Source organism: Pangasianodon hypophthalmus, chromosome 25, assembly GCF_027358585.1.
Source record: "Pangasianodon hypophthalmus isolate fPanHyp1 chromosome 25, fPanHyp1.pri, whole genome shotgun sequence".
Lineage (NCBI taxonomy): Eukaryota > Metazoa > Chordata > Actinopteri > Siluriformes > Pangasiidae > Pangasianodon > Pangasianodon hypophthalmus.
The window spans coordinates 5,377,519-5,391,550 of NC_069734.1; the positions used below are offsets into that span (position 1 = coordinate 5,377,519).

Here is a 14,032-nt window from a genome sequence, read left to right on the forward strand (position 1 = left end):
AACTATGTGTATTTAAATGTAATGAAGTAACTAAGGGTAATAATCTCATTTTGTGGGCCATTTATATAATCTGAAACATCCAAATAAACTTGCTTTGGACAATGACACACTGTTTACATGTAAGGTGAAGGCTTCAGTATGTTCTCAGTGCAAAAGAAAGGCTGCATTTGGAAAATGCTTCATTACCTTTTTTTTTTTTTCTTTTCATTAAATGAAATGTATATTACTTTGATTTTATTTGAACGTCAGGAGCACACTGATGTTTTCACATATCCCTTCGAGTATGCACTGTTTATGCTCTGGACCACATGTGTTTTGTATCAGGGTAACACCGATCAATTTCAATAAAGCTTGCAGATGATTTGATTGACAGTTTGACATGGCCAAGTGATGGTGTGAACTCTCTGACGAACAAAAGCACTAATTAAGCATAGTTTAACCTTTTAGAGAGCTATTTGGCTGATTCACTAAACTGCAAAAGCTACTAAAATGGGGGAAAAAGGTATTTAAAAGGAGCAACAAAGAAATTTTAATCTTATTGTTGTTATAATCCTATATGCTATATGACTTTAGCCTAGCAGACATTTTACTGGACTGTGTCTTCAATTCATCAACCTTATCTCAGGAGAAATTTGTATATATGTATTCAAACAAGAAATACTGATGAGGTTGGATTTAAGGTCATATCAGTGAAGTAGGAAAAATACAAAAGTGAATTCCACTCCAAACCTTAAACTCAACCTATGTATCTTTTCATCTTTTCATATAACTTGAGATGCACAGATTTGCACATTACAGGAAACATATAGACCATTTCCTGTTTCGAACAGCTCTTTGGCTGATTCTGGAAACCTGCGATTTTGATCTGAAAGGCTACTGGAAGTAATGTAATTTAGAAAAAAAAAATGCAGGTCTGCTCTTTGTTTAGCTTAATGATCAACCTTTCACCCAGTGCCCCAAGGCTCTCCAACACCTGCCATATATACTCTCTCCAAACCAGTGTCAAGCATTTTATGGACCATCTCCTTAAAAAAAAAAAAAAAAAAAAAAAAACTTTCTCATAACCTACCTCTTGCCTTTTATTTTGGTCATTCTTAGCTTTTTATCTTTAATCCTGCTTTGCCTATAATTCTGTGGATGGACATTACATAGAAGAAACATAAAGAAACTTGACAACATTGTTCTGAAAAAGCTAACATTTACCAAAATGTTAATTTGCATATACACTACAGGCTTTGTTTAAGCCGATCCCTAAGGCTTATATATACTAGAGACGTCCCACATATCAAACATGGGCAAAAGGCAATATGTAATCTCTACAAACTCAGTATTTAAAAAGCCAAAGTCGTAAAATGTATGCTGTTTGCTCAAATGTGGTGTTTGCCATCTCTGTCTCATGATGATGACCTGACCTCATGACAAATTTATATAAAGTTGAACAAAGTAGGGTTTTGCTTGATTTCATATCACTCATAAGAACAAATGCAAATCCAGAACTAACCCAAATCCAAATTCCTACTAATTGATGTTACCACTTTGTACGCATGAGAGGCATTTCTCTTTCAAAGGTCATAGGTTAAACAGTTTTTTTTTTTTTTGTAAGAAACTGATCAGCAGTCACATGAAAATACTTCTACTATCATATCCACTTCTAACCATTTCTAAATATCATGTTTCCGAAGTTTAAATAAGAGCACTATGTATAAAACTGTTGTTGCTGTTGTCTTATAAAAATGGTTATGAGTTTTTATGACTGCATTAGCACGGCTTTTGAGGAAAAGGATAGCGCTCACAGGCTTGATGATGGTGGAGGATCCGTGTTTGGGGTATGCCACGGTGCGAGAACGTCTTGTTTGCTCTTTGCTGGGGTCGCCGTCTCCCATCTGTATGGCAACTTCCTGAAGAAGTATGAACAAATTCCTGTTCCCATAGAGAGAAAATGCCCTTAATGAGTGCATAAATCAGTCTGCGTAACCAGGTTCCTTATATGATCTAATCTTTGCCAGAGTATCAACAAAAACAGGCCTGTAAAGGTTTCATAAAAGAAGCACTGGAAAGCTTTAAATGAACATTCATTGACTTTAATGGGATGAACTGATCACCCATATCTAATAGAAATCATAGCCTTTGGCTAAAGCTGTGCAGGATTCGATTACACATGGAACACAATGCTTTTACTGCTTCTTAGAAAACAGGTAATTGAATCTATGAAGAAGAAGAGAAGAGAAACATACAATTAAAGGGAAGATTATAGAATTTTAAGAAGGACTTGTTTTTATCTATTTACTTTTTTTGCAGAACTTTTGGTGAGAATATAGGAACTGGCACAAAGGTTAACCCGCACTGCACCCACATTCTTACTGGGGTTCATTTGCACGTCTGTGTTCCCTAATCTCTCCACCACTATATAAAACACTTGAGATGCAAAGTTGGCACATTTCAGTGAATGTCTGAAAGTCTAAGTGGGATAAAAGTGTTTGCTTTCCTGACATGCATTGTAAAACATCTGAAGAGTAGTCTGATTAGTTTGAGGCAGAATTTTTGAAGTGTACTTACGTACAGGCACATTGCGTCAAGATTCATTTTCTAGAATTTTCCACAGTGCCTGTTGAGGCAGAGCGGCAACCGGAAAAAGTCTGTAAAATAAATCAGCTGAAATTGCAAGAAATGTTAGTTTTTGTTCACATTTAACTTATGTTCTAATTTAGTTGAGCTTTTTTTCTAGATGTTATGTAGGCAATAATTTTTTGGCTTGATGTTCTCTCATAATTATATTTATTTTAAGTTACCAAATTTGGGCTGCTACATAACTATTATCAGTTCTTCTAGCTACTTAAAAATGACTTTGCCGATTTTCTGTAATATTATGTTGGGTTATCGGCTAGCACTAGTGTCTAAAGCCCAGTGATAGTGATGTTTACCCACAAGTCAGCAAGCTACGTCAACATTTTAATCCAACTTTACTGGGATAAACCAACCCATGCACAAGGGTTGGTCCCTATTGGACCCAGGGCTGGATTTTCAAATTTATTATTAGATCATTATTTTTAGCCCAGCTAGGCTAGTGTAATAATAATAATAATAATAATAATAATAATAATAATAATAATAATAATAAATCAATGCATAAAATAAAATAAAATAAAATTAAAAAAAACTAATAGTAAATTAAAAAATATATTTTTGATGCTTTTTTATTTGATGCTTTGAGTGGAGCCATAAAAATAACAATAAAAATATTAATAAAAATACAAATAAAATATATTTTTAATTGTCTTATTGTAAGTTATTGGTATAACTTATAATTTATTTATTACACTCTAAATAAACCCAAATAACTAAATAATTAAAATATTATAAGTAACTAAACACAATAGGCTTATCACATGGGAAATTGGCAGGAGTACAGTAAATAAAGATTGCCTGAGTGTAATAAATAAAGCAATAAATGAATCAATAAATGCATACATTGAGAATGTGAAAGTTTAAAAAAAAAAAAAAAGCATCAACTCAAAAAAAAAATGCAATTAATTATTGTCATATTTGCAATGACTTGATTTATTGATTTATTGCACTCTAAAAAAAAAAAAGGAAAAAATAAATAAATAAAGAGAAATAAAGAAATAAAGAAACGGATCCGAAGCATGCTGAGATATAAGGCATCACGTGGAAAAACAGGAGGATGTCAGTTTAAATAGTCCTGGGCTCTAAGGGAGGGGACACTTCTGGCTCTGGGAGAATGGGCAGCAGCCTCTCATTCGCGTCCGGAGCGCACGAGCAGCCGGGTTGTGACCAGCAACCTCCGACTCACAAGTACGGACTTTAAACTCGACTTCATGCGCTTTACTCGACCAATGGACGTGAACTTTAATTTAGCAGCGCTTCATTTGTACCAGAGCAGTTAATCTCTAATGGGTTATGGGTTAGTGTTATTGGCTCCTGCACAGCGGCACGCGCGAGAACTTACTGCTGTTAACGCACCAACAAATAATTAACATCTGGTGATCTGCAGATGTTAATTATTGAACATTTGGCTTAAACCACTAGGCTTTCATTTTAACACGCGAACTTTGTAACTGTATAACTTTATATCTTGAGAATGAATTCATAAACAAGCACTCTCGTGCGTTTTCGGTTTATCACACGTTATCAGTTCAGTAACTTTTTCTCCCTCATCCTTTCCTCTGTCTCTCTTCTACAGCTGATGAAGCAGAGGAGCGGGCAAGCCAAGACCAAAAACACGTCCTTATCACCCTCCTCTTCCTCAAAGTCCTCCTCCTCAGCATCCTCATCATCCTCATCATCAACATCAACATCATCATCATCATCATCGCCAGTGCGGACTCGAGCGCCGGCCACCCGTCCCGCCTTTCCCCAGGCAGCGCGTGCACACCGGCGGCCATCATGAACGTGCAGGTGATGCCCGAGCACAAGCTGGCGTCGGTGGCCCCGCTCAAACCGTACGCCGTGGAGAAGAAGGATGTGGAGCTCATCCTGGTCAAAGAGCGCAACGGCTTGCAGTACACGAGCACCCGCACGCGCACGTGCACCGAGACGCCGGAGCGCGAGACATGGGGCAAGAAACTGGACTTCCTGCTCTCCGTCATCGGCTTCGCCGTGGACCTGGCCAACGTGTGGAGGTTCCCTTATCTGTGCTACAAAAACGGCGGAGGTGAGTACTCGAAAAGAAACATTGCATGATGCATGCCACTCACTAACAACTGCGCTCTGTGTGCACTGGAGTGCTAAGAAGTGTGCACAATGCAATTTTTGCACAAAAAAAAAAAAAAAATCTTCCTCACATTAATCACATGACCTCTACCATTTATGCAGACTAGTTCAAAACTGTTTGCATGCTGTTCTACAAACCTGACTACAAGTTCAAAACCAAAGTGACAAGAGTATATATGTATATACAAGGAGGTTATGAGTTATAAACAAATATTGCATTCAACTATAATCAGAACTTTTAAAATATATAATACTTTTAGACACAAGGAGAAAAAGACAACAGCGAAGGTTCTGGACTAGAAGGGGTCCAACATGGGCCGAAATTTCCCATTTCATTTTCACACAACTGCTCTGAATCTAAAGTCTGAGTTAAATAAACGGACAGAGAAATAAGCAAAAGATAGAATAACAGTGCAGACCATCTGAGATCGCTCTCCAGCACTCACACACTTATCTACAGTTCAGTAGAAGAATGAACAGCAAAAGATAAGGGACATTTCCTCTCACATTATTCACCACACATAGAAGAGTTTATTAGCATTGTCCACATGATATGTCATGTGGTAATAATGATAAGTTTCTCAAACCTGTGGTTGCTTTACAGCACACAAGAAAATCTCACACTAACAAAACACAGGATTTACATGCTGAAGAAAAAAAAAAAAAAACTAGACGAGGAAGACAGATGAAAGTGTTGAGAAAATTTTTCAGGTCACTTTTAAAAGAAGAGATGGAAAAGCAATCCTGGAGAGATTGAAGTAGTGTGGCAATGTTTAGGTGCTAAGACACTAAAGGACCTGCAGCCATAGTGGACAAACTTACACTCATAGGGACATTGAGGATCCCAGGACCTGCGAGTATGAACATGGATGTAGGGATGCAAGAGCACAGAAATCAGTCAGAACAGGAGTTTGCATTGGACGCAGACTGAAAACGATAGAGTATAGGAGTGATGTGAGCGGATTTTGTATTATGGATGAGGAATTTTGTGTGTATCAAAGTGTTGTGTGGTTTTCTCTGGAGCGCCAATGCAAAGGGAACTGCAGTAGTCAAGACGAGTGGTGAAAAAAGCATGGACCAAAGTTTTAGCATATTTTGTGTTCAGCATTTGGAGGAGTTGAGCAATACTGTGAAGTTGGAAAAAAGCCTTTTTAGTGAGTGCCCTAATGTGGAGCTAAGATGTAAGAAATGTGTCAAAAGTAAAGACCAGAGGCTTTATTAATGACCCCTGATGGATTCCTGCACTTATCAGATTTCCAGGGATGGAATCAAGCATGCAAAGATTTTTTTTTTTTTTTTAGTGGTGCAGAAAGAGAGGAGAAAAAGTGTTGTGGTGATTAGAACAAATAACCAAATGAAGTCATAATAAACACGATTTTAGTGTACTTTTAGCGTTTGTTACACTATTAGAGGTTTAGATTCTAGCACTTTTAACTTGTAATTGTTCCAGACAGTACAGATGTGCCATTTATTCTGTCTGCATATTAAAATGTTGTTAAAAAATTCAAGTAATTCAAAAGAAAACAGCGTTCTTGCTAGACGAAAACCAGTGATAGTCTTCTGAGAGAATGAACTGTTTCAAACTTCATGCAGAGAGATGAATGTGTGATGAATTTTTACAGTTTTATGTAGTTGAACTGTTCCATATGTTACATGAACTCACATGACACAAGCTATTCAAAGAAGGTTCTTTTAGTGCTTATTTTACTTTATTTTTTAGCGTTAACTTTGACACGTTAGGAACTTTTCCAATGGATGGTGTGGTGCAGCCCGACTCGGCAAATTAGCCATAATCCTCCACGTTGTAGGTATTTCTACTGCCGATCCAGGAAGTGGTTAAGCACCCTTGCAGCATTTGGTTACCTTTCTTGCCCAGGTACCATACAAACCAAGCCTAGACATATGAGTAGAGCTAAAAAAAAAAAAAAAAAAAAAGTCGCAGACCATTGATCAGTCACATAGGCATTATGATTAATGTCTCTGCCAGGAATTGCTTCTCTAACAACATAAAAATCAAAATGTAGGCTAGTGCAGTGACTGCCAAAGTTTCTCACTTTTCTGAAAAGTCTTTTTTCTGGCAGATTTAAGAGGGCAGACGTTTCAATAACCTTAACAGCGATTTCGTGATTCAAATTCAGTTTTATTTACTTACCCGCTTTTCTTTTCTGTGATCCAAATAAAATCCACAGTCTTCCAGTTGGGACGAATCCTACATAGCTTCCTATTCACTTTGTTTGAGCCACTGTGTTTTATCTGGTAAGGTTTGCTCTGTATTTTCGCAAAAGATTAAAGTATTGGCACCCTTGGCCGTGTTTCAGAGAGTAGGCAACCATTAAATGAAAGTTTGCGCCTCTTTATTTTCACTAAGCATTAAAGTATCATCTTTGTGTGCTGTCATTAATACAAGCTCACTGTGTCTCATGGGTAATTTAACTCTATAACAGAGCAACACATTAGCACCACACATGTTAACACCAATGGAGACAAGCCTGGTTTCATTTCAAATCGTAAATTCAATAATTAGAATTTTGAGCACTATTTTACTGATTATTCTTGTCAATTCACTATCCAGTAACCTCCAGACAAGCTCCTCCTACTTTCAGATTTAACCGATGGGAAAGCGACACATGAAGTTAGCTACTGTAGGATACGGATAGTCCTGAGCCGTGTTGTTCGTTAAAGAAGCAGTACTGTACAAGTGTTGCTGTGTACTTATAATGCAGTATCAGTGTAAACATAGTATCTTTTCTGCAGTGACTTTTTCACATCTGTTTATTTAGGTTAGAGTATCAAACTATGGAAGTTTTTCTGCAAGCCTCTATACAAAAGAATGATATGAAGCTTTGATATTTTCTGATCAAACACTGTGGATCATATGTATGTGGCATCTGTTTTCTATAAAAAAGATATGAGCACGAGATCTGTTGGTGTCTGAAATCAAAGATGATCCCATATCCCGTATCAACTAGTGCTCTAGTGCTTACTTTGTAAATCTTGTTTCCATGTCTATAATGAAATTAGGGTTGTACAATATAAAAAGAAGATATAAAATACAAAGAAATAAGACACAATACACAACAGGGTTTTATTGTTTTACTGTCAGTGTACAGTATGATCACTGATCATCCCTTAGCTTTAGATCGATTATAGAAAACTGTTTAGAAAACTGAATTTCACCACATAATCATTTATGTCAAGTTGTACATAATGTAGTACACATGTAGACAATCTTCTCAGTTTCTTTTATTCTTTCTTCTTTATGTTTCTGGAATGATAACACTCATGCAAATCCTTTCTTCAGGGGCCTTTCTGATCCCGTACACCATGTTCCTGTTCATTGCGGGAATGCCGCTGTTTTACATGGAGCTGGCTTTGGGTCAGTATAACAGAGAAGGGGCAGCCACTGTGTGGAAGATCTGCCCCGTTTTCAAAGGTGGGTTTTTAAAATCTCTCTTTCATTCATTACCTTCTTACACAGACACTCAGCTTGATCATCTCATAGCTTGTAGTATCTGTTTCAAAAATTAAATGCATTATTGTAGCTTTAATATGCTGAATTAATTTGTGTACTTAGATTTTAAATTCTGGCATATGGCCCTATCATAAAATAACAGTAATTGTATTCACAATCCTTTGTTTTTAAAACAAATGCACATTCATTACTGGAATGGTACCTGTAGGTCTTCCTGAGGATTTATTAATCATGTTACAGACCGGTGACAAATTAAAGGAAAAACTGGTGGCTCTGTTATACTGTTCTGTCTGGAGCATGTATTTATTTTGCTGGCGTGGTTTGGGTCCACTTGTCCCCTTTGAGTGAAGCATCACTGCAAATCAATACAATATTCTTCAAACATTTCTATCCTGATGGATGTGGTCTCTTCCAGGATGACTCCACCCCCATCCACAGGGCATAAGATCTCACTAAATAGTTTGATGAGGATGCTGTGACGTTCATTCACCAGATCTCAACTCAATTGGACACCTATGGGAGATTTTTGAGTGACATGTTAGACAGTGCTCTACACCACTATCATCAACACACCAGCTGAGGGAATATCTTTTGGAAGAATAGTGTTTATCCCCCAGTACAGTTCCTGAGATTTATAGAATCGATGCCAAGCCACAATCGATGACGCTCTTCTGGTGTCTCATTGTGGCCCAAAACCTTACTATGACAGTTTTCCTTTAATATGGTACACGTCTAGATGTAGTAGAAGTATGTAGATGAAGGATGTAGTCAAAGTACATCCATTTTTTAAACTACTATTACATTTGATACTATTAGCTATAAGCCTGGGAGACTGAAACCCTTCACTGATCTAAAAAACAGTCTTTGGTTTCTCTTTCAGAGGGAACCCTTAGAGATTTTATGTAGAATCCTAGAACAGACAGTTTCTTATCCAGAGATACTTTCAAATCAAAACCCTTGTAGAAAGCTAATGACATGTTCATGCTATGTCGGAATTATGATAATTATGAGCTTCCAAAGTGCTTTTAAAAAGCACTCAAATCTCTGTCAAACATGTAATTACCAGCTGGGAAAGTTTCTGAGTGCTCTGACTTGTGTGTTTTGTTATAAACATACATGACCAGAAACACCAGCAATGGCATCCACAGTTAATGCAGCTGGAAATGCAATGTCAAATATTCCCTATTATTTTCTAGTCCTAGCTAATAAATAAATAGCATAGTTTTGGTTTCTATATAAAAGATGTTAAGGCACCAGATGAGTTTCCATAGAAACGATTCTGTGTTCCCAGAGCTGTCATCTTGTAATTCCTGCAATTCCGACATGATCTAAACACACTATATGAACTTTTAACTATCTAAAATTCTTGTTTTTTTTTTAAAAGAATGTACTAAATCATCTGTCCCAACTATCTGCAGGTGTTGGTTATACCGTGATCATCATAGCTTTGTATGTGGGCTTCTACTACAACGTCATTATAGCATGGTCTCTGTACTACCTGTTCTCCTCATTCACGAGTGAGCTGCCCTGGCAGCACTGTAACAACACATGGAACAGCCCCATGTGCAAAGACCCCAAACTCATCAATGGCTCCTTTTTCCTGGGCAATGCGACCTACGCCAAGTACAAGCGAACGCCTGCTGCTGAGTTCTATGAGTGAGTTTAATCATTCCTAATCTCAAATCTTATATTTTGTTCGTGCTTAGGATTTGTTTTGTAGCATTGCATCATTGAGTTGCAGGGCCAAATGCATTTTTTTGTGGACAACAGTGTCATCTTTCATACTCTTCAGTGGGACAGTTTTTCCACTCTGGATAGTTTATGTGAATTTACTTTTGGTCTCCATTAACAGTGTCAGTTAAATGGGATATTTCATGCAGTTTTTCAAATTTGTTGTACAAATCAATCTAATTACACAGTACAGTATGTCTTTAGTATGACTAAAGATTCTCGCAATATGAAAATTTATGAATGGTTAAGTTCAGAGGGAGGAGTAGAGTTAGAGGGGTTTGGCATTTATTACACCTTACATTTTTTTATGAGACTGGGCTGGTTAGTGTTTTCATGGCTGCTATAATAAGTTGGTTTTTTCCTAATGTTTCCATATCCATTCAATGAACTACTTCTATAGTATCATGTTGCCCCAGTCAGTCAGTGCACCTTATCATGGCACCAAAGTTTCCACTCTATTTTATTTCAGCATTTTATTTTCCATCTCTTTGCCTCCACTGTTATTTTTTTGTGTTAGCAGCACTTCCATAAAGCATCTGTTGGCAACTTAATATTTGTTTCTTTAGATTAAGTAGGAATAGCTGAAAACATGTTTTAAATCGGATCGTACTGCTGATGGGATGTGTTGAGTGGTTTCAGGCGTTAATCGTTAACAGTAGTAGAGCGTGGAAGGTGCCATAATTGATTCAGTCTAGCCAAAAGCAGTGGGGCGTACAAGCACTGGATGGCTGTTTGAAAGTAGAGCAGTTTGCATTCCAGCAATCTTCTGAGTTGTATGTGAAGTGAAACTTAGAACGGAAAATTTCTGTCCAGCAGAAGGAATAATGTCTGAGGCATTCAGAATGTTTTTGGAGGTCTCTTTCAAATAAATCTCATAATTATAAATCCAGTGGCGTATCATTATCGGACCAAATTGCTGGATCTGAAATTGAATAAATGTGGTTTAAGGAAGATCCACTGAAAATATTTTTTCTGGCTTAATATTTATTCATTGTGATTAGTTTGATTTAGCAAGGAGTTCTTTTGCATTGACACTGATCACCTGTTCTTAAGAATATCATTTATAGCAGAGTTTGTTTAAATAGCATAGTTTATTTTCCATTCTTGGTTTTACACATCATTTTATAATGTGTTTGCTTTTTTGCCAGTAGGTCTCATTATAATGTTCACATTTTGAACTTTTTTTTATATTATGTATATTAGGAGATACCGATTTGCGCAACTATCATGTGCGTATGCAATTAGGCAAACCCTAGAAGAAAGTTCCTTAAGGTCTGCTGCTGAAGCCCAGGGGTTTAAACAAAGAAGATTTCATTTCCAAACAGTGATTCATGAATCCTACTAAAGCTGCCTGATTAGAAAGTGAGGATCATCTGCAGTGGAAAAAAATATTATAGATGTTCAGTCATAATCCAGACAATTTGAGTTCTTCATACTCAAGACGCTGGGGCATCTGAGCTATGTTTTGCATACTTTTAGAAATTGTGGTTTTCTCTGGAAAATGAGTACGTTAGCAAGAGTTTTATTTCAGTTCAACCAGGCTAGACAAATATTAGTGCTCTTCATTTATAGTGATGTCTGACTGAGTGTGTTTTCATGAGTGTGTTATGGAGGAAAGGTACATTAAGGTGGATCTAGTCTTTGTTTAACAGCGTTCTGAATCATTAATCGCTATTCTTTTAGTCAGAAGGTGAAATCATTTTGAGGTGTGTGTAAATATTTTCTTAACATGGAGTCAAAAAGAAGTTTGAGAACGTTCAGTCAGCTAACAATGAAAAACTATTACTGGGTGTAATATTAAAGAAGTTGACACTGGAGACTCCTTACAAAAAAGCTAAATAAAGGTCTATGAGCAGTCACATTTTTAATCAGTTTATGTGGAGTGCCTGCCATACGCATCCATGTATAATGAATTAAGGCAAACGCATTAATATAAACTTGTGATTTAACTTGTAGCCTGCACTACTGACCGTGCTGCGCTTATAGAAAATTAATCAACACCTCCTAGAATGGATTAGAAGCATTTTGATTTGTCCTCCTGTTAATATGTCATGAAGTCACACATCTTTGGTTCATTTGAATGTTAAAAGTGGGTCAAAAGGCATATCATAACTATAATTTTTTATTTTTTTTTTGCACCCCTAAGGTCCTGAAGCCTCCAACTTATTTTCATGTTCTGTATTTCAATGTGTAGTATAATATAAGTATAAAATTTATGGGGGAAAGCATTTATACCTTAAAGAATGGCCGATCCTTAAGATTGGGTTCTGCAGAGGAATTGGAAAAAATATATCAATATTTAAACTGATGTGCAAATCACTGCTGGAACCACAGCATTCATTCCTCTTCAGTAACTGCTTCAGTGAGAGCAACTGTTGGACAGGGTCACGGAGAATCCAAGCCTATCGTGGAACATTGGGATACACCATGGTTGGGATTCCAGTCCATCACAGGACACAATCATTCATACCTGTTGCAATTTAGAGTAGTTACCATCTGCTGAAATGTTTTTGTATGGTGGGAGGCAACTGTATAACCCTGAGGAATTCCATGCAGGCACAGAGTGAAATAATTAAAGAAAGTACAGAGGAGTTGACTACTTAGAAAAATGTTGTAGTTTCTACTTGCAAAGGCATTCCTGAGTGTGAGAATTATGTGGAAGAACTCAAAGCATTAGGCAGAAGTCTTCCCCCTGATAAATATAGTTTTATCTACAGGGAACAGGGAAAGGTGGTGTTTGATGTCTTTGTTAAAGTGAAATTCAAAAGACTCACCATAAAGCTGTTTTATAATACACGTGGAAGGTAGTGAAAGCCACAAGAGATAAACTCTGGGCTTTTAAGCTGATTATACCACCCTGACCTTGCCAGGCAATAAAAAACCATCCCCTTCGAAGCAAAAGTCTTAAGTTTAGTCTAGTTGGCATACTGTACCTCTTTGCTCTTTAATTTCTCACTGGCTCCATTCTTTTTCTTTTTTCATCCTTATATTACAGTTCGTTTCTCTCTTATGTTGCTCTTTCTCTATTTGTGTCTTACATGTCTACCTTTCTCCTTGTGGTCTCTTACATAATGACGCATGGGTTCGTCAGCTGTCATTGGCCAGCACTAACCATGACACTGAGTCTAAAAAAACAACCGTAGGATACTATGATTAGTCTCATTAGTGTATCCAGCAGGAGTCTTACACCAGTTCTTTTTTATCCCCTCAGTACAGATGTATTTAATGAACATAACCCAATGATTTAAATATTCAATACTCATGAATTAAATGTGGCTATATATTTTGGCTATATATTTTAACTGTAGTGCTTTTTTATTCCTAAACCTTCCGTCATCATGTCATCATCATGTTCAATTTCACAGAAATGATATGACTACTTGTTTTTGAGTTAATGAGGTTTGGATTGTGGTGGTGCCGTGGCACAGCAGGTAGCGTCTCCCTCACTGCCTCACAGCTCCAGGGTCCCTGGTTTGATCCTGAGTTTGTCTTACTGTCTGTGTGGAGTTTCTGTTCATTTTTCTACTATGTCCATGTGGGTTTTCTCTGGGTTCTCCGGTTTCCCCCTACCTCCCAGAAACATGCCAGTAGGTGAATTGGCTAAGAAAAGTGATCTTAGGTGTTAGTGTGTATACATGGTGCCCTGTGATGAACTGGAATCCCAGCCAGGGTGCATTCCCGCCTGTCCGGTGTTCTCAGGATAGAGCAGTTACTGAAAGTGAGTAAGGTTTGGATTACACCCATTCAAGTGACCAATCAATCAAATAGGCTAATATAATGTATAAGAATATATAATATAGCTTCAATAATAGATTATTTTTATAATAGCAGATCCACTGGCTATGTTTGACAGAACTTTGGGTGTCCCTGGACCCCACTTTGAGAACCATGATGTTACACACTGGATTATGTTTGGAGAATCTCAACTGATTTGGTTTGCACTTTCCAAGACATTTCACCATATAGTAAACTTAAAGGAACAGAAAACAACAGATAGCCTTGGCAACCCCAAAAGGAAGTGTCACATGTCACCACTATGTCTTTCTGCAGTAGGCAATCAAGTATGACTTCTAGAGAAAAGAAAGTGTGACAGTGTCA

At 37.2% G+C, this 14,032-nt stretch overlaps 1 protein-coding gene across 1 annotated transcript in view; it reads left to right on the forward strand.

Moving 5' to 3' along the window:
- Positions 1–3,698: 3,698 nt before the first annotated feature.
- slc6a2 (solute carrier family 6 member 2) overlaps positions 3,699–14,032 on the forward strand; it is a 28,590-nt gene continuing 18,256 nt past the window's right edge. Inside the window, exons 1-4 of the mRNA XM_026937573.3 lie at positions 3,699–3,813; positions 4,202–4,672; positions 8,033–8,164; positions 9,622–9,859. Coding sequence (XP_026793374.1) covers positions 4,405–4,672; positions 8,033–8,164; positions 9,622–9,859 — 638 coding nt within the window. The 5' untranslated portion in view covers positions 3,699–3,813; positions 4,202–4,404. The remainder of the gene's footprint in view (positions 3,814–4,201; positions 4,673–8,032; positions 8,165–9,621; positions 9,860–14,032) is intronic.